Here is a 16,021-nt window from a genome sequence, read left to right as displayed (position 1 = left end):
GTCGGAGGGAATTGGGACTGAGCGTCGACTCGGGGTATCTACTTGGGTAATTCGAGGAGCTTCATAATCGTCTCTTGTGCAAATCATCTCTCCGTATCGCGCCGAACAATGATGCCGTTCCCCTACCTGCCAAAACACAACGCCGGATGAATAAGAAAAGAGAAAAAGAGCCGAACCAGGCCATTTCAACGACCCAAATGTCCAGACAATTGAACTTCCACTGATGCTATGCTTCCCACAATTGAACCCTCATGCATTTACCGACATAACATTGTTTACTCAGAAGAGAACATTGAAATAACCGAACGTGCCGCGATTCACCAGATCCAATATATTTAGCACCTATGACAATTAGCATTCAGCCGCCTGCAGGCTCGGCAGTGGAGACCCTTACATTCTATAGAAGCAGCTACCCTCGGAGTAACGAAGGTTATCGGTAGTCTCGAACTTGTAAGAGATACCGATGTCAAGATCACGCTTGTTCTTGTCATTGGGCTTGTTCTCCAACACTCCCGAAACCACTTCTCCCTCTTCGACGGTCAGAACGTCACGGAGGTAAAAGACGGTCTGCTTCCAGTGAGTGTACTTGGCGTGAGGGCCGGTAGAGAAGGTGATGGGCTTGTGGCAGGCACCAAACTCGATGTCGAACCAAGCGATCACAGCGTGGATGAAGTCGCTGCGCTTGGCAGCAAGAGAGAAGGGCACCTTAAAAGCGAGATCGGCCGGGGTGACGGTGTAGAGATCAAGGGTAATGATGGGGCAAGGGTCGGTGACGAGGGCCTTCAGCTCAACGGTGTCCACGAGAGGCTCCGTGAGGGCAATCTCCTTCATGGGGGAGTAGTCAAACCCGTACACATTATCCCAGACTGCAACTCAGTCAATATTTTGGAGAAACAAGCATAATTGAGAAAAGAACGCAAGGGCTCTTACATCCGATCTTGTCGTCCTTGTACTCGCCATCTTCGATAGCAGCCAAGTACATGGTAGCCTTGTCGGGGAAGATCTTGCCACCGGGATTAAGATAGCGGTCGCGGGCATAGAGAACAGTGTCCAGCATGCTCTCATAAAGGAGGAAGTATCCCATCCACTCGGAGATGATGATATCAACCTTGGGGTAAGGGAGGACAACCTCTTCCATCTTTCCTTGGAGAAGAGTGATTCTGTCCGACAGGCCGTTGCAAGCGACAATCTCCTTGGCCTTCTCAATGATAGAGGACATATCCACACCGATTACGTGCTTAGCACCAGCCTTAGCAGCAAACCTGTAGAGCCATGCTATCAGTATATAGAACAGGGTTCCATCCTAGCTCTGACCACATACATGCTGAGGATACCAGTTCCACAACCGACGTCGAGAACAACCTTGTCCTTGAAGATATGACGGTTTTGATAGATAGAGTCGCGGTAAGATCTGGTGCGGACATCGTCTTTCTACAATCGAGCACACAGGTATTAGTTGGTTGATATTAAAGGCTGAATACATAGTAGGGTACTTACAAGCATCTCCTCATGAATGCCTAAGTGGGGTTCAGGATTAGCCAGTGTATATCAACTGAGTTATCGATTGTAATTACCATGATGATCGTAGCTATTTCTCCTGTTAGCAATGCAAATGAATATGGAGCAAGGATTTCAACCCATACCTTGTGAAATAACGCACTTCAGCATGATCCATGCCCACCATGCGATCCGCACTGCTGGTCATGGTGCCGGCAGCCTCTGCGGATTGTGTCTGCTCCGATCCGTTCATATTCAAAATATTGAATCTTTCTAACAAAGAGGGGGAAAGGTAAGAAAGAAAAGGAACAAGCAAACAAAAAGGTAAAAAAAAAATCTAGAATTATAGATAAAAAGAGATAAGAAGGAAGAACTAGTTTAGGCAGGGTGGAAAAATAAGCGCCTCCGAGATAGATCCCTCCAACACTTTTTTTTCCCTTTTTTTTTTGCCTTACTGACCCTCATTGGAAAATCTCCTCCGACCGGGGCTACCAAACACCACAAAACGCTAATCTCCAATTCAGGCTAGCCCAACGTAGACAACGCTATCCCGGAATCAGTTAGTCACGTGAAAACTTAGAACCTCAAGATACCTGATCGGGGCTGGACTGCATTTATTGCTCCTTCTTTGCTGGGGGATATGTATATTTTCTCTATTGAGTATGGAATTGGCTCATGGTTAAAAAAAACTGATAATTATATAAAGTGACATTTTAGTCGAGGACTCCACTCTGAGTACGATAAAGTAGAATTTGATATCATACAACCTTCCTGAGAAACTCAAGAACTCATGTGCAAAGATATTTCAGTGTCACCGTGTTATAGTACTACTACTTGTAGGAAAGTTAGAAAGTGGGGCGTTTCGAATTGGACGACTCTTACCGAGTAAGATGCAGAGCTTCAAAGCTTCTAGCTGGAGGAGTTGTAGCTTGTATGCTCTTTTAATGCCAAGATGTTTGTATTGCCGCTGCTTAACTCCGCCTTCCACTGTTGGCACGCGCACTGCCACTTGCGCGGAAGTGCTTACTCTCCCCTGACGTTAGCACGTCCCCATCGGCGGTAATTCAGGTACACAGGGCACAATGTATTGGAGCTCAACCCGAAGGAAGGTTTTCTTCTACGCATGCTTTCTGGTCCTTGCTACTTTCATTGGGAAGTCGACTGCCTCCTTGGGCGACCATCTTCCCGATTTTAAAGAATGTGTTAAGGTATACAGCACCTCCAAGAGCTTCGGATTGACCGGCTAATCAACATATAGATCTGTCGAACTGAGAACTGTCAAGATGGAAATTCCATGATCCGTACGTTTGAACTCCCTGTAAACTACTGAGGTAACCTTCCCTAAACTCATTCGTCCTCTCTAGCTTTCCATCTCCGCTTAATGTGGTGGACCTGTCCCGCCGAATGCGACTATACTTGCCAGCATGTTGTAACGGACCGTCGAGTCGCTCGTGACCCTCCGATGCTCAACCCAGTAGTCCAGTTCCATGGAAAATGGCCTTTCCGCAGGATCATGGGTATGCAGGAGCCGTTCTCAGTCCTTTTCTCCCTCCTCAACTTCTATGCCCACTGGCACGGCTTATCTCGAATCCGCGAAACCCTGTCGACATGGCATACTTCTCTACGGACTTACTATCTTGCTTTTGGATATTGCGGCCTGGCATGCTGGACCTTCAGCAGTATCTTCCACGCCAGGGACTTTACTTTGACAGAGAAGCTGGATTATTTCGGAGCGGGCGCAAATGTCATGTATGGATTATACCTGGCGATTATCAGGATATTTCGATTAGACAAGGAGGAGCCGCGAACGAAACCGACATTGCGTCGGCTCTGGACCGTGGTGTGTATCTTCCTCTATACTTTGCATGTTTCCTATCTCAGCTTCTGGTCCTGGGATTACACCTATAATATGATCGCGAATATCGTGGTCGGGATGACCCAGAACTTGTTGTGGGTAGCATTCAGCATTTTCAGGTACCGAAGTACCGAGAAAACGTGGACTCTCTTGCCGGCCATCTGTGTGGTTTGGATCATGTTGGCCATGAGTCTGGAGTTGCTGGATTTCCCTCCATGGCATGCGCTCATTGATGCCCATAGCCTCTGGCACCTGGGAACTGTTATTCCAACCGCGCTGTGGTATATGTAAGTTCGCGCCTCATTAGAACCCCTTCTTACCAACCGTCATGCTAATTCGACTGTGACCGATAGGTACCTAGAAAAGGACATCGAAGAGGATGTGCGGGGCAAAAGATACAAAGCCTGAACAAATAGAGAATTCTCGGCTATAGGTGAATACTCATGGCCTGAGAATAGTACGTCAGTTGCTGTATAGTAGGTCCAGGTGACCGAGAATCTATGAGTGTTAGATGCTGGTGACAAGATCTAAGAAGTTCATATATTCTAGCCATTAAAACCCATGTATTTAAGCTATTTCTATTTTCTATTACCCAACGCCTGGATTGGATTTAGGGCATTTCCACTGTCTTCTTAAGTTGGGTGTCGAACGGTAACAAATGCGCATGTTCCCGCTCACCGCTCGGGGGGGCTGTACCCAAAGCTTGGGTTGTCTCACATTTATCTCGTGTCACGGGCCCTGCTACTTTTTTCCCCTTTCGACCCAAGCTTTATACCTTCCTTTCCCCCTACCCCTCTTCGCCTCTTGCATCCCTTGTCAATTAACTCCCGCCAATTTCTAACCCATCCTCAACACTCTCTTGACCCATATTCACGCCACAATGGCGTCCCCCGCTATCAAGAAAGCCATCACCGAGGCCGCAGCGCAGTATGTCAAGCCGGAGGGAAAGGTCTTCCAGTATGGTACTGCGGGGGTGAGTTATTAATGATCGACCTCACTTCCTTATTAAGTACTGACCAAATTTCCTTGTCTTGCAGTTCCGTATGAAGGCGTAAGTTCTACGTTTATATTTATTTTCACGCCAGGTCTTTGGAAGGATCAGCCCCGCCTCCACATATACCCCGCGATCGCCATTTGTTTACACTTTGACCAACGCATATCTCCAGTGACGTCCTCAACACCGTCGTCTTTGCTGTGGGCTTGCTCGCTGGTCTCCGCTCCAAGAAGCTCAGTGGACAATGGATTGGTGTCATGATTACTGCCAGTCACAACCCTGCGGAGGACAACGGTGTCAAGTTGGTTGACCCCATGGTGAGTTGTGGCAGCCACCCCAGAAATAACCTCATATGAAGCAGTTGCTAACTGACATACCAAAATAGGGTGAAATGCTTGAGGTAAGCTTCGCCAACAGTGAGTTTAACTGTTACGGTTGCATATTTACTTAATCCTTGGGTAGGCTGAATGGGAAACCTATGCGACAAAGCTTGCCAATGCTCCGCTGGACAAAATTGCAGATGTTTACGAAGAGCTCATCAAGGAGATTGATATCAGCATGGAAAACCCCGCTCGCGTTGTTTTTGCCCGGGATACTCGTGCCTCTGGTTCTCGTCTTGCCGGTGTTCTCAACGCTGCGCTTACCGCTACAGAGGTTGAGTTCTCTGATCTGAAATTCATGACCACTCCCCAGCTTCATTACGTTGTCCGCTGCAAGAACACCTTGGGAACGCAGTATGAGTACGGTGAACCCACAGAGCAGGGTTACTATGAGAAGCTCGCCAAAGCTTTCAAGAGTGTCATGCGGGGTCTCAAGGTTAAGGGCTCTTTGACCGTTGATTGCGCAAATGGTGTTGGCGGACCTAAGCTGAGAGAGCTCCTTAAGTACCTTCCTGGCCCGGAGGAGGGTGGTATCGATATCAAGGTTATCAACGACGATGTGATCAACCCGGATAGCCTCAACTTCGATGTATGATCTCTTTATTGGTCCCATCGTATCCATACTAACCTACATACTAGTGCGGTGCCGATTATGTCAAGACCAAGCAGCGCGCTCCCCCCTCATCCAAGGCCGCGGTTCTTGACCGTTGTGCCTCCTTGGATGGCGATGCCGACCGTCTTGTCTACTATTTCGTCGACGAGAGCAATGTTTTCCGTCTTCTTGACGGTGACCGTATTGCCACTCTTGCCGCTGCGTTTATTGGTGACCTTACCAAGAATGCCGGCATCGCGCAGAAGCTCAAGATTGGCATCATCCAGACTGCGTATGCCAACGGAGCTAGTACAGAGTACATTGAAAAAGTGCTCAAGCTTCCCTCCGTTTGCACTAACACTGGCGTGAAGCACCTTCACCACGCTGCCCTGCGTTACGATGTTGGTGTCTACTTCGAAGCCAACGGTCACGGCACTATTACTTTCTCTGAAAATGCCCTGAAGATTATCAAGAGCACCGAACCGCAGTCTCCTGCTCAGCAACGTGCTCTTGAGTGCCTCCAGGGTCTCACCGATCTGATCAACCAAGCAGTTGGCGATGCAATCTCCGACATGCTTCTCGTTGAAGCGATCCTTGCTCACAAGGGCTGGACCCCCAAGGAGTGGCTTAGCACCTACACTGACCTCCCCTCCCGGCTGGTCCGTGTCGAGGTTGCTGACCGCTCGATCTTCAAGGCGTACGATGCTGAGCGTAAGCTCGAGTCCCCTGCTGGCCTCCAGCTCAAGATCGAATCCCTCCAGTCCCGCTACAACAAGGGAAGAAGCTTTGCCCGCGCAAGTGGCACGGAAGATGCGGTGCGTGTCTACGCTGAGGCTGCCAGCCGCTCTGAGGCTGACGATCTCGCAACCCGCGTCGCCAACGCTGTCCGTGATGCCGGCGCCGCTAAAGAGATCTTGCAATCTTAGGTTTTGGAATATCAAATACCCTAACGAATTATAAGTGGTTCCCTGGAACTGTGTGATTGGAAGCTATCTGATAACGTGCAAAGATACCTTACCCATGCATGGATGAAGCTTTGTGTCATCATGGCCAGGCCATCACAAATCGCAGGGTTAACGACCTTGCTCAAAACTTCGCAATGTCGTCGCATTATAGAGGTAATGGGAACTGTTATGAACGATCTGATGAGTTTTCTTTTGATGTCAATGCAGAGCAAATCTGACTCGATTTAGCCATTCCTTATAGTACTTTTTTAAAATTGACTAGAAGTTAGCAAGACCTAGTAGCTAATCGGAACAGGGCCTAAGGTCACCATAACAAGTAATCTATGTAACACTCAGTACAAGGATCACTGAATTCATTTATAAACTTCATTTGGGTATTCGTTAGCAATAAGCGAAATCTACATTTAACTTTTCTCCCACTAGCCCTCTTCCTGGTCCATATCCTCTCGAGACCGCTTCCCTTTGGCAAACTTCTTGCCCCGACTTCCCCTTTTCTCGTCGTAGTTCTTCATTTCCAGGATAGCACTGCGTTGCGCTTCAGATACACGCTCTGCAAGGACCATGACCTCGTCCTTCTCAGCCGGGTATTCAGGGAGTTTCTTTCCCAGCGCGCCCTCAATACGAAGCCATGCCTCGACATCATATTGCGTAGCGAAGCTGATAGCCACACCCGACTTACCAGCACGGGCTGTACGACCAATTCTGTGGATGAAAGTTTTCCTAACTCCCGTTAGTCTCACATCTTCACCAGATCAAACTATTCTAGGGAAGAGCCACTTACGAATCACCAGGCAAATCAAAGTTCAAAACCACATCAACAGAGGGGATATCAAGACCACGAGCCGCGACATCCGTCGCAACAAGGATATCCCGACTCCTCGAACGGAACTTTCCGAGCGCACCCAAACGAGCAGACTGCGAAAGCTGGCCATGCAGTGGGATGGCGCCAAAGCCGAGCAATCTCAGAAAGAAGCTGAGACGCTGGGTCTCGTGTACGGTGCGACAGAAGATGATGCACGATTGGCCAACGAACTCGTTGAGCAGGTAGACCAAGTACAGGTCCTTGTGTTTGTGGGGGATGAAGACGTAGGATTGTTGGAGGGTGGAGACGGTTTGGAATTTAGATGAGGAGACGGCGACACGGAGCGGGTTTTGAAGCGATGCGCGCTGCAGAGACTCGACCTTTGAGCTCATGGTTGCGGAGAAGAGGTAGGTGCGGCGCTCGCGAGGGAGCACTTTCAGGATCTTGTCAAGGATGGGACCGAAGTCCATGTCTAGGAGACGGTCGGCTTCGTCCATGACAAGGTATTTGAGGTTGCGGAGGGAGAAGCCTTTGGTGTTTTCGAGGTGGTCTAGTAGACGTCCGGGGGTGGCTACGATAATGTGAGGCTTCGGGTTTTGTTAGATTTCTGCTCGGTTGCCTGTTTGCTCGAGTTGGGCTGGGTAATTTTACCTTCTTTCCTAGTGCGATCGATTGAGATACCATATCCATGCCTCCAACAAGAACTGTGCTTCTCACGGAAATTGTACTTCCTAGACCCTCGAAGGCTTGGGAGATCTGGTATGCCAATTCACGGGTGGGCGCGAGGACGAGACCGAAAAAGGAAGAAGGCTTCTCCATCAGGGCTTGGAGGATAGGCAGTGCAAAAGCGGCGGTTTTACCGCTACCGGTTTCTAGCACGAGTGTTAGTGAAGTGCTACAATGACATGGGACGTGGAGGTAATGCTATACCAGCCAAACCGATCAAATCGCGGCCTTGAAGAGCGAGAGGAATGGCTTCCGCTTGAATCGCGGTGGGAGCCTTGTACCCCATGGAATCGCAAGCCTCGCATAATTGCTCAATGAGGCCCAGTTCCTTGAAAGACTTTGGGGCCTGTGTAGGCGCTTCAGATGGTTCTTGTTCTTGCTCTGTAGTATTGGGAGCGGCATCCTCAGAAGCAGAGCTGTGGGCCTCGCTATCGCTATGGTCTTCTTGTTGAGGCGCCTCACGGGCAATCTTGCGCTTCTTAATCGCCGGCATATTGAATCAATATATGACACCAAAGGTTTGTACTCGGTGGATTTATGGAATGGTTTCTTTTTTCCTGATAGTTCGATATCAAAAAATCAGTGTGGGTCCCGGTAAAACAGTTGGTCCGGAGTTGCTCCGCGGCCTGGTTTCCGCCGATCTACTTTTTCGGCCAAGAAAAAAAAGTGCGTCTTTCTTTGGACGTTGAATAACATTTCCCTCACACCACATATCTACCATATATTTCCTTCTTTGCCAGATTCACCATGGCGAAGGCACGTACGAAGAAGCGCACTCATGTCCGTGCCCAAAATGCCTCGGCCGCGGCCGCCAAAGGCAGCGCCTCGTCCATGAGCAAGACTCCCAAGTCGATGGTTATCCGTATCGGCGGTTCGCAAGTCGGTTCGAGTGTCAGTCAATTAGTGAAGGATGTCCGTTTGATGATGGAGCCCGACACTGCTGTGCGACTGAAGGTATGAGATTGTAAAACCCCAATGCGCTTTTCGAAAAGAAACTAACGGTGATATCCTTCAGGAACGTAAATCAAACAGACTGAGGGATTACACCGTCATGGCGGGTCCTCTCGGTGTCACGCATCTTATGCTATTCTCCAAGTCCGCTACGGGCAACACGAACATGCGTCTGGCGCTTACGCCGCGTGGCCCAACACTCAACTTCAAAGTCGAGAACTACTCTCTGTGCCGGGACGTCGAGAGGGCATTGAAGCGTCCGCGAGGCGGCGGCCAGGACCACAAGACCCCACCCTTGCTGGTGATGAACAACTTCAACTCCCCGAATGCAACCGAGGACGGCAAAGTACCAAAGCGCCTCGAGACTCTCACAACCACTATCTTCCAATCTCTTTTCCCGCCGATCAACCCCCAAGCTACCCCTCTCTCCTCTATCCGCCGTGTGATGCTCCTCAACCGAGAACTCAATTCTGATGGCCAAGAAGATGACTCTTACGTCTTGAATTTGCGACACTACGCTATTACTACCAGGAAGACCGGAGTTTCAAAACGCATTCGCCGTCTGGATCCTAAGGAAGTTCGTAATAGGGAGAAGAGGGGCGTTGCTGTTCCTAATCTAGGAAAGCTGGAAGATGCTGCCGATTATCTTTTGGATCCATCAGCCGCGGGTTATACCTCCGCTAGTGAAACCGAACTAGACACCGATAATGAGGTTGAGATCGCAGAGAGCACAACGAAGAGAGTTCTAAATAAGAGGGAGCTGCAGCGTATGAAGGCTGGCGAGAAGGAGAAAGCTGAGAAGAAATTGAAGGCCGCGCCAGAAGTGGAGAAGCGCGCGGTCAAGCTGGTCGAATTGGGCCCCCGCTTGAAGCTGCGGTTGATCAAGGTCGAGGAGGGTCTCTGCGACGGCAAGGTCATGTGGCACGACTACATCCATAAGTCCGAGGAGGATATGAAGAAGCTGGATAAGAACTGGGAAAAGAGAAAGAAGGAGAAGGAAGAGCGGAAGAGGCAGCAGAAGGAGAACATTGAGAAGAAGAAGGCAGAGAAGGCCAAGGCCCGGGCTGAAGGCAAGGAAGTTGAGGACGACGATGACGAGGAAATGGAGGTGGATGATGATGATGAGGATGACTGGCTCAGTGATGATTTTGATGAAGAGGGCGCGGGCCAAGAAGGAGAGGAGGATGAGGATGAATCCATGGAGGAGTAAACGGAGCGTCAGTCTTGGTTCCTTTATATTTTCACGAAAAGCGACTTCTCGCGCTATATCATGTCCCAAAGGCACGAGAAATTATATGGAGGCCCCAGACCCGCCTTCGCTACCGTCTTCCGTTGTCGTTCATGTGCACGGGTCGACTGGGCGAAGCCAGCATTCACATCCGCTCGGCTGGATTAACGACATAGAGGATCGAGCCGGATCTCCCTGGCTTTCGGATTTGCTACCAAAGCCTTCGAATATCTTTAGCAGGAATTGCGCGGAGACTGGGGGGGTCGGAGGGTTGTTACAAATAGACCATCATTTAGGTGACCAGATTTATACCCTTTGTTGAAAAGCAATAAAAAAGTAATTGGTATTTCAACCGACAAATATGCTAGTATCATAACCTCATAGACACATCATTTCTTCAACTTCTCATCCACAATCCTCGAAACCATCTTCTCCAAAATGGCAAAATCACCTCCACCAGCTCCGGCAAAATAACTCTGCACACTCTTCTCAACATACTTCCCAACAATATCAATCTCCACATTCACATCCTCCCCGACCTTCTTCGAAGCCGTCACAATCTTCTCCTGCGTATACGCAATAAGCATAATCTCAAAATACCCCTCCTCTCCATCCACCACCTTCGTAACCGTCAAACTCGCCCCATCAAGCGTCACATAACCCTTCTCAACAATATACCTCAACACGCCCCGGTCACGAGGCTGCAACCGCAACACCAACGCATTACTATCCGGCGTAACAGAGAGAATAGTCGCGATTGTATCAACATGACCTTGAACGAAGTGTCCACCCATGCGGGTTTCGCTAAGGACGGCGCGCTCGAGATTCACTCGGGAGTTGGTGGTCAGGGAGCCTAGGTTCGTGCGACGGAGGGTTTCGGGGGCGACACCGACTTTGAACCATGTTTTGTCGAAGGCCGTAACTGTTAGACAGGTTCCTGTGTGTTTTTTTTTTTTGGGGGTTAGTTGTGAGTGAGTCAGTGGTTTTAGTGGGGGTTGGGATTTTCGATGCGGGGTGAGTGAGTGGTGGGTTGCGGGCGCAATGATAGGTGAGTTTTCTGTGAGTGTGTGTGTGAGTGAGTGTGTGTGTGCAGAATAGCGTACCATTTACTGCGATGCTGTCGCCGAGATGTGCGTCGTTCAGGATCTCTTCGCAGTTCGTGATAGTCAATGAGGTACCCCCGCCCCCGCTTGCGGAGGTATCGAGGGGCTCGAGGGACGAAACCGCTGGGATATGTTAGTTGCGCGAGCAGTGGTAGTTGATTGGAGGGGGTGTACTCACTCCCGATTGTTTCGACAAGACCGGTGAACATGGTGTGAGGAGGTGTATAGTAGAATACAGTTAGTTTGTGAATGAACTCCGCGGCAGTTGAAGCGGAAGAGAGCGGAAGATCCAAGAGCTATAAGTAGATAAATTTAATGAATGACACACAGCTCTTCTCCGCCCACCACGCTTGGAGCTGTCCCGCCGCGCGGGAGTGATCAATTACCTAAGGAAAAAGAGAATCAAAATTGAAAAAAAAATATATATATATTAAAATGAACAGTGATATACTGACATTCTCATCTACTATAGAAAACCAAAACAATATACCCAAAAGATAATAGAATAGCACCCATGTTTCTCCCGCGCCGGCTTTCCCGCTCGGCGCTAAAGGCGGAAATGCATGCTTAATCGACCTCGGCTTTTGGCGTTCAATCTAGTCAAGCTATCGGCGAAGTACCCGAATGAAATGATAGAAAACATCTCCAATCGAGCTCCGGTCCCGGTCCCCGGAAAGGACAGTACATGATATACATGCGTGATAAGCCCAACTTTACATGACTTGGATCTGATTCAACCTTTCTCTCTTCTTGGAATCCATATGTACCGCTTCAATTGAACAACAATGAACGTCACGTTGAAGTTGCACCAGGCTGTTATCGCCCGTCGGCCAGCTCTTCGCTGGTCGAGCTCGGTTCTCCGCCGCACCACAACTCCATGGCGCACATACTCCAGTACACCGGCGGACGATACCCTGCCCTTGAAGGGCGTTCGGGTGCTTGATATGACGAGAGTTTTGGCTGGTGTATGTATTTTTGATCCAGGTTTTCTCTAATATTTCTATAATATTGTTGGGGTGCTGACCATGGTATAGCCATACTGTACACAGATTCTTGGAGATTTAGGGTATGTGTGTCACCGTTACCGGTGTTGAGTACAGTCCTGGTAGGTAATAGCTGACTTGTACTCTCTGGAATAGAGCAGATGTTATTAAAATTGAACACCCAGTGCGGGGCGATGACACTCGCGCCTGGGGACCGCCATACGCCAAATACCAGGATGAGTCCCGACAAGGTCCTGGCGAAAGCGCATATTATCTAGGGGTAAGGTCCATCGCTCATCTCCAGATTTCGCACTCCGTTGACATGGACTGGGGAACAGGTCAACCGCAACAAGAAATCCTTAGGACTGTCATTTCAACACAAGTCGGGCGTGGAGATCCTGCACCGCCTTGCGAAAGAATGCGACGTTCTCGTCGAGAACTACCTCCCCGGAAGTCTGAAGAAATATAATATGGACTACGAAACCCTGCGGGAGATTAACCCCAAGCTGATCTACGCGAGTATCACCGGATACGGCCAGACGGGCCCGTACAGTAACCGGGCTGGGTATGATGTCATGGTCGAGGCGGAGATGGGCTTGATGCATATCACTGGGGCCAGGGATGGGGATCCGGTGAAGGTTGGTGTGGCGGTTACGGATTTGACGACGGGGTTGTATACATCTAACGCGATCATGGCGGCGCTGCTGGCCCGCATGAGAACGGGTAAGGGTCAACATATCGATGCTTGCTTGAGCGATTGTCAGGTCGCGACGCTGGCGAATATTGCTAGCTCTGCGCTGATTAGCGGGGAGAAGGATACTGGAAGATGGGGGACCGCGCATCGTAAGTACTGAAGTTTTAAGAGAGAAAAAGTTGCGGATTCTGACGGCTCTAAAGCTTCCATTGTTCCATACCGGAGTTATCAGACGCTGGATGGAGACATTCTCTTTGGCGGCGGGAACGACAGACTGTTCGGTGTGTTGTGCGACCGTTTAGGACACCCCGAGTGGAAGACCGATCCTCGGTTTGTTACCAACAGTGACCGTGTCAAGCACCGACAGGAGATCGATGGTCTCATCGAGGAGAAGGTCAAACAAAAGACGACACAAGAATGGCTGGAGATCTTGGAAGGCAGCGGGATGCCATATGCCGCCGTCAATGATATTCAAGGGACCCTCAACCATTCTCACGGTAAGCTACCATCCACATGATATCTTGTCACAGCTGTTACTAAGATCAATGGTACAGTCCAAGCGCGTGGAATGGTCACCGAAGTCGATCATCCAGCATGTGGTCCCATCAAGCTAGTCAACACGCCGATTAAGTATTCCCATGCCACTCCTGGCGTGCGGACGCCGCCCCCAACCCTTGGCCAACACACGGACGAGATTCTTGGGGAGATCCTCGAATACGGTAAGGATGACATTGCTCGTTTGAAGCAAGACGGTGTAGTGTCATAAAGAAGACAACCGGTTCGCCATCGGCTAGACGTTAAAGAGCCGTAATATGCATCGAACACGGGAGAAGCACTTGTAAGGGTTTAACTGCAGCGCCTCGGCCTTGCATCGCTCTGGTACCAGTAGCACCTTTTGTATATAGAGATCGCAATGAGTGAATGAAAAGGTTAGCCACGATCATTCCGTCCGAAAGCATGATTGACACGAATTCTTAAAGGGATGAATCTCGCTTTCCAGGGCGCGGGGGGATTCCCATCACGTGACCATATATAAGTTTCAATCTTTGGGTCCGTCGCAAAGCGAATTCTGCGCCGTTCAGGATAGTCGATACTCCTAAGTCGTGTGATTATACACAATCACCCATAAATTCCGCGTTGTAACCGTGTCCCACTGGCCAGGGCAGGGGGGGCTAATGTCACAGCAACATGGGGTTCTTCCCACGTCGGCGTCTATAGAGACAGCGCCACCAGCAGCCCACGGAACCTCCTCGGGCTTGCATACATCGGCTCCCACCGTCGAGCGGGTCTCGCCTTCCCTGTCGCCCTCATTGAAACCTAGCCGCCCACCGAGCGCAATCTCGAGTAAAGTACATATCCCGAAATTGTCCCCCGCGACCACTGAACTCGTGGCTCGGGTCACTGGCCATAGGAAAGGAGAGAAGCAGAGGAATGAGACTAAATTCGTGACGTGGAACCCACCATCACTCAGTCAAGGCTGGAATCATCCACGCATCCAACCATCAGGCACAATGAAGGCCTCTTCTACCATAATAGAGCTGCCAACAGCTCCGTTCGTGTACTCGAGTCATATGACAACCCCTGCGGTTTCTCAACAGGCTCCTGCTACTGCTCCTTCCACTGCATCTCCATCTACTACACATACATATACATCTACATCTACATCTACACTTCCCCAGGGTAGTCTTGACAAGCCAACCAGCCTTGTTAATATTGCACCTAGACCCGCGGGGCCACCTTCAATGGGAGCCCCAGCACCACCGCAAGATTCACTACTACTACTACCACCACCACTGCCTTCACAACCCCAGCCTATAGCCCCGGCGGCTAAAGATTCACCCCCATCCGCTAAGCGCAAGAGAGCAGCAGGTGGTCCACGCCAACGAAAAAGTACCACCAACGGACCTAAGCGCAAGAAGCGCCGGCGTGGTAACGACAGTGATGGAGAAGATGTCATCCGAGCAGGAGACTCGAGCTCCGATGAATCTGACGTTGCGCCGACGGCGACACAAACTAAATCTGGTCGGCAGGTCAACCGTCCTTCTTTATATGTACCTCCGTCCGCGTCACCGACGGTTGCCAAGGACAGCAGTAACTCGCTGGACGCATCGGATACCACTCAACGGCAGGGCGCGGCTGCTCGGAAACGTAAGCGGGTGTATCGCAAACCAAAGGATGGCATCGTCAGTTGTATCCACTGCCAGAGGGGACATAGTCCGCAGAGCAACGCTATCGTCTTCTGTGATGAGTGCAATGGGCCCTGGCATCAGCTATGTCATGATCCTCCGATTGACTCGCAGGTTGTCACCGTGAAGGAAAGACAATGGGTCTGTCGGGGATGCAAGCCCGTGCCGATCACCATTGTCCAGCCGACGGTTGTTCGGAGCAATCCTAGTCTCACGGGTCCGTCGTTAGGTCCTCCCGTGCATGTGCCGTTAATAATGCCCAAGACGGAAGTAGGAGGGGAAGGCTTCTCGGCCGATGAGCGACGGGGCTTTCTATCGGGGTTGTCGCATGCGACTCTTGTCGAACTACTGGTCACTTTGTCCGACCAACACCCGGCGATACCCATGTTTCCTAAGAATTTAAAGACTCTCCAGTCGAAGTTCTCATTCAAGCTGAACACTGCGGCGGTGCCCACTCCATCCTCAACCTCCTCGAATACCCCAACCATCACTAACTCGATCCCCCACGCTTTAACCAATGGTGTAGACACGGCCCGGCAAAAGTCAGGTGTTACTCCCGAATTCCTGCCTACTCCTTCTTCCGCGCCCCAAACGCAGCATGACGACCTGTCCGAGGAGTCCGAGTATGAATTCTCAGAGCACCGCCTGTACCCGCGTGCCGGGAACGGATTCCGTTTGTCGACGAATGCCGACGACATGGATATTATGTTTGAAGACGCCTCATGTCGCACGTTCAGCTACGCATTACACGGACCGGCACGGGTTCGAGCGCAGGCGAACCAAGTTGCACCTATCTGGGGTTCGTGATCCTTTCTCTTGGGCTCTTTCGTCCATCTTATCCTTGGATGTATAGCATTGTGATTGGGTGATTTGGGGTCTTTTTTTTTTTTCCCCGGTTCATATATCCCCGAGGGTTCAAAGAGCAGGAGTTAGTTGGTATGGGTTATACTATGGGATTTGGAGTCAGGTTATGATTTTCCGCGATGAATGGTTTGACGGATTACCAGGTCGTTACGTTGCATGCCATATTACATTAGATTTTTGTTCACATTTTTTTTTTTTTTT

The 16,021-nt window shown here is 50.1% G+C and overlaps 7 protein-coding genes across 7 annotated transcripts; 4 read left to right on the top strand and 3 right to left on the bottom strand.

Moving 5' to 3' along the window:
- Window positions 1-211: 211 nt before the first annotated feature.
- Window positions 212-1,907, bottom strand: rmtA (protein-arginine omega-N methyltransferase HMT1). Its single transcript, XM_032064740.1, has 7 exons — window positions 1,644-1,907; window positions 1,575-1,588; window positions 1,498-1,517; window positions 1,322-1,431; window positions 931-1,262; window positions 395-866; window positions 212-342 (listed from the first exon to the last, which is right to left on the bottom strand). Exons 1-7 carry the CDS (start codon window positions 1,748-1,750, stop codon window positions 336-338), a joined length of 1,062 nt encoding a protein of 353 aa, XP_031927125.1. The 5' UTR covers window positions 1,751-1,907; the 3' UTR covers window positions 212-335.
- A 622-nt stretch (window positions 1,908-2,529) lies between these two features.
- Window positions 2,530-3,955, top strand: BDV27DRAFT_129040 (PGAP3/PER1 family protein). The gene is made up of 4 exons (XM_032067099.1): window positions 2,530-2,705; window positions 2,756-2,798; window positions 2,862-3,639; window positions 3,706-3,955. The coding sequence occupies exons 1-4, from the start codon at window positions 2,580-2,582 to the stop codon at window positions 3,758-3,760; spliced, it is 1,002 nt and encodes a 333-aa protein (XP_031927124.1). The 5' UTR covers window positions 2,530-2,579; the 3' UTR covers window positions 3,761-3,955.
- A 48-nt stretch (window positions 3,956-4,003) lies between these two features.
- On the top strand, window positions 4,004-6,600 carry agm1 (phosphoacetylglucosamine mutase PCM1). Its single transcript, XM_032064739.1, has 6 exons — window positions 4,004-4,325; window positions 4,390-4,403; window positions 4,519-4,663; window positions 4,732-4,746; window positions 4,809-5,315; window positions 5,366-6,600. The coding sequence occupies exons 1-6, from the start codon at window positions 4,233-4,235 to the stop codon at window positions 6,242-6,244; spliced, it is 1,653 nt and encodes a 550-aa protein (XP_031927123.1). The 5' UTR covers window positions 4,004-4,232; the 3' UTR covers window positions 6,245-6,600.
- Window positions 6,601-6,637: 37 nt separating this feature from the next.
- On the bottom strand, window positions 6,638-8,329 carry rrp3 (RNA-dependent ATPase RRP3). The gene is made up of 4 exons (XM_032067098.1): window positions 8,016-8,329; window positions 7,737-7,957; window positions 7,065-7,672; window positions 6,638-7,003 (listed from the first exon to the last, which is right to left on the bottom strand). Exons 1-4 carry the CDS (start codon window positions 8,302-8,304, stop codon window positions 6,703-6,705), a joined length of 1,419 nt encoding a protein of 472 aa, XP_031927122.1. The 5' UTR covers window positions 8,305-8,329; the 3' UTR covers window positions 6,638-6,702.
- A 182-nt stretch (window positions 8,330-8,511) lies between these two features.
- Window positions 8,512-10,308, top strand: BDV27DRAFT_129036 (Brix domain-containing protein). Its single transcript, XM_032067097.1, has 2 exons — window positions 8,512-8,765; window positions 8,827-10,308. The coding sequence occupies exons 1-2, from the start codon at window positions 8,559-8,561 to the stop codon at window positions 9,970-9,972; spliced, it is 1,353 nt and encodes a 450-aa protein (XP_031927121.1). The 5' UTR covers window positions 8,512-8,558; the 3' UTR covers window positions 9,973-10,308.
- On the bottom strand, window positions 10,305-11,613 carry BDV27DRAFT_129035 (riboflavin synthase). Its single transcript, XM_032067096.1, has 3 exons — window positions 11,272-11,613; window positions 11,094-11,216; window positions 10,305-10,927 (listed from the first exon to the last, which is right to left on the bottom strand). Exons 1-3 carry the CDS (start codon window positions 11,300-11,302, stop codon window positions 10,380-10,382), a joined length of 702 nt encoding a protein of 233 aa, XP_031927120.1. The 5' UTR covers window positions 11,303-11,613; the 3' UTR covers window positions 10,305-10,379.
- Window positions 11,614-11,878: 265 nt separating this feature from the next.
- On the top strand, window positions 11,879-15,763 carry BDV27DRAFT_145588 (CoA-transferase family III domain-containing protein; the record flags this gene model as incomplete). Its single annotated transcript, XM_032070433.1, has 8 exons — window positions 11,879-12,058; window positions 12,128-12,159; window positions 12,233-12,356; window positions 12,415-12,919; window positions 12,974-13,267; window positions 13,325-13,489; window position 14,450; window positions 14,494-15,763. 8 exons carry the CDS (start codon window positions 11,879-11,881, stop codon window positions 15,761-15,763), a joined length of 2,571 nt encoding a protein of 856 aa, XP_031927119.1.
- Between the last annotated feature and the right edge of the window lie 258 nt (window positions 15,764-16,021).

This window comes from Aspergillus caelatus (assembly GCF_009193585.1).
Source record: "Aspergillus caelatus strain CBS 763.97 unplaced genomic scaffold BDV27scaffold_98, whole genome shotgun sequence".
NCBI classification, from domain to species: domain Eukaryota; kingdom Fungi; phylum Ascomycota; class Eurotiomycetes; order Eurotiales; family Aspergillaceae; genus Aspergillus; species Aspergillus caelatus.
Note: the sequence above shows the minus strand (reverse complement) of the source record. Positions and strands in the feature narration are given on the sequence as shown.

Coding starts and splice junctions, on each gene's coding strand:
- rmtA (XM_032064740.1), bottom strand. CDS start 1,750: ATGAACGGATCGGAGCAGACACAATCCGCAGAGGCTGCCGGCACCATG. Junction 1,432..1,497: donor GCATTCATGAGGAGATGCTT/GTAAGTACCCTA, acceptor GCTCGATTGTAG/AAAGACGATGTCCGCACCAG. Junction 867..930: donor CAAGGACGACAAGATCGGAT/GTAAGAGCCCTT, acceptor ACTGAGTTGCAG/TCTGGGATAATGTGTACGGG.
- BDV27DRAFT_129040 (XM_032067099.1), top strand. CDS start 2,580: ATGTATTGGAGCTCAACCCGAAGGAAGGTTTTCTTCTACGCATGCTTT. Junction 2,706..2,755: donor ATTTTAAAGAATGTGTTAAG/GTATACAGCACC, acceptor ATCAACATATAG/ATCTGTCGAACTGAGAACTG. Junction 3,640..3,705: donor CCAACCGCGCTGTGGTATAT/GTAAGTTCGCGC, acceptor TGTGACCGATAG/GTACCTAGAAAAGGACATCG.
- agm1 (XM_032064739.1), top strand. CDS start 4,233: ATGGCGTCCCCCGCTATCAAGAAAGCCATCACCGAGGCCGCAGCGCAG. Junction 5,316..5,365: donor CGGATAGCCTCAACTTCGAT/GTATGATCTCTT, acceptor CCTACATACTAG/TGCGGTGCCGATTATGTCAA.
- rrp3 (XM_032067098.1), bottom strand. CDS start 8,304: ATGCCGGCGATTAAGAAGCGCAAGATTGCCCGTGAGGCGCCTCAACAA. Junction 7,958..8,015: donor CGATTTGATCGGTTTGGCTG/GTATAGCATTAC, acceptor CACTCGTGCTAG/AAACCGGTAGCGGTAAAACC. Junction 7,673..7,736: donor CGATCGCACTAGGAAAGAAG/GTAAAATTACCC, acceptor CAAAACCCGAAG/CCTCACATTATCGTAGCCAC.
- BDV27DRAFT_129036 (XM_032067097.1), top strand. CDS start 8,559: ATGGCGAAGGCACGTACGAAGAAGCGCACTCATGTCCGTGCCCAAAAT. Junction 8,766..8,826: donor ACACTGCTGTGCGACTGAAG/GTATGAGATTGT, acceptor GATATCCTTCAG/GAACGTAAATCAAACAGACT.
- BDV27DRAFT_129035 (XM_032067096.1), bottom strand. CDS start 11,302: ATGTTCACCGGTCTTGTCGAAACAATCGGGA. Junction 11,217..11,271: donor TCTTGTCGAAACAATCGGGA/GTGAGTACACCC, acceptor AACATATCCCAG/CGGTTTCGTCCCTCGAGCCC. Junction 10,928..11,093: donor CGACAGCATCGCAGTAAATG/GTACGCTATTCT, acceptor AAAAACACACAG/GAACCTGTCTAACAGTTACG.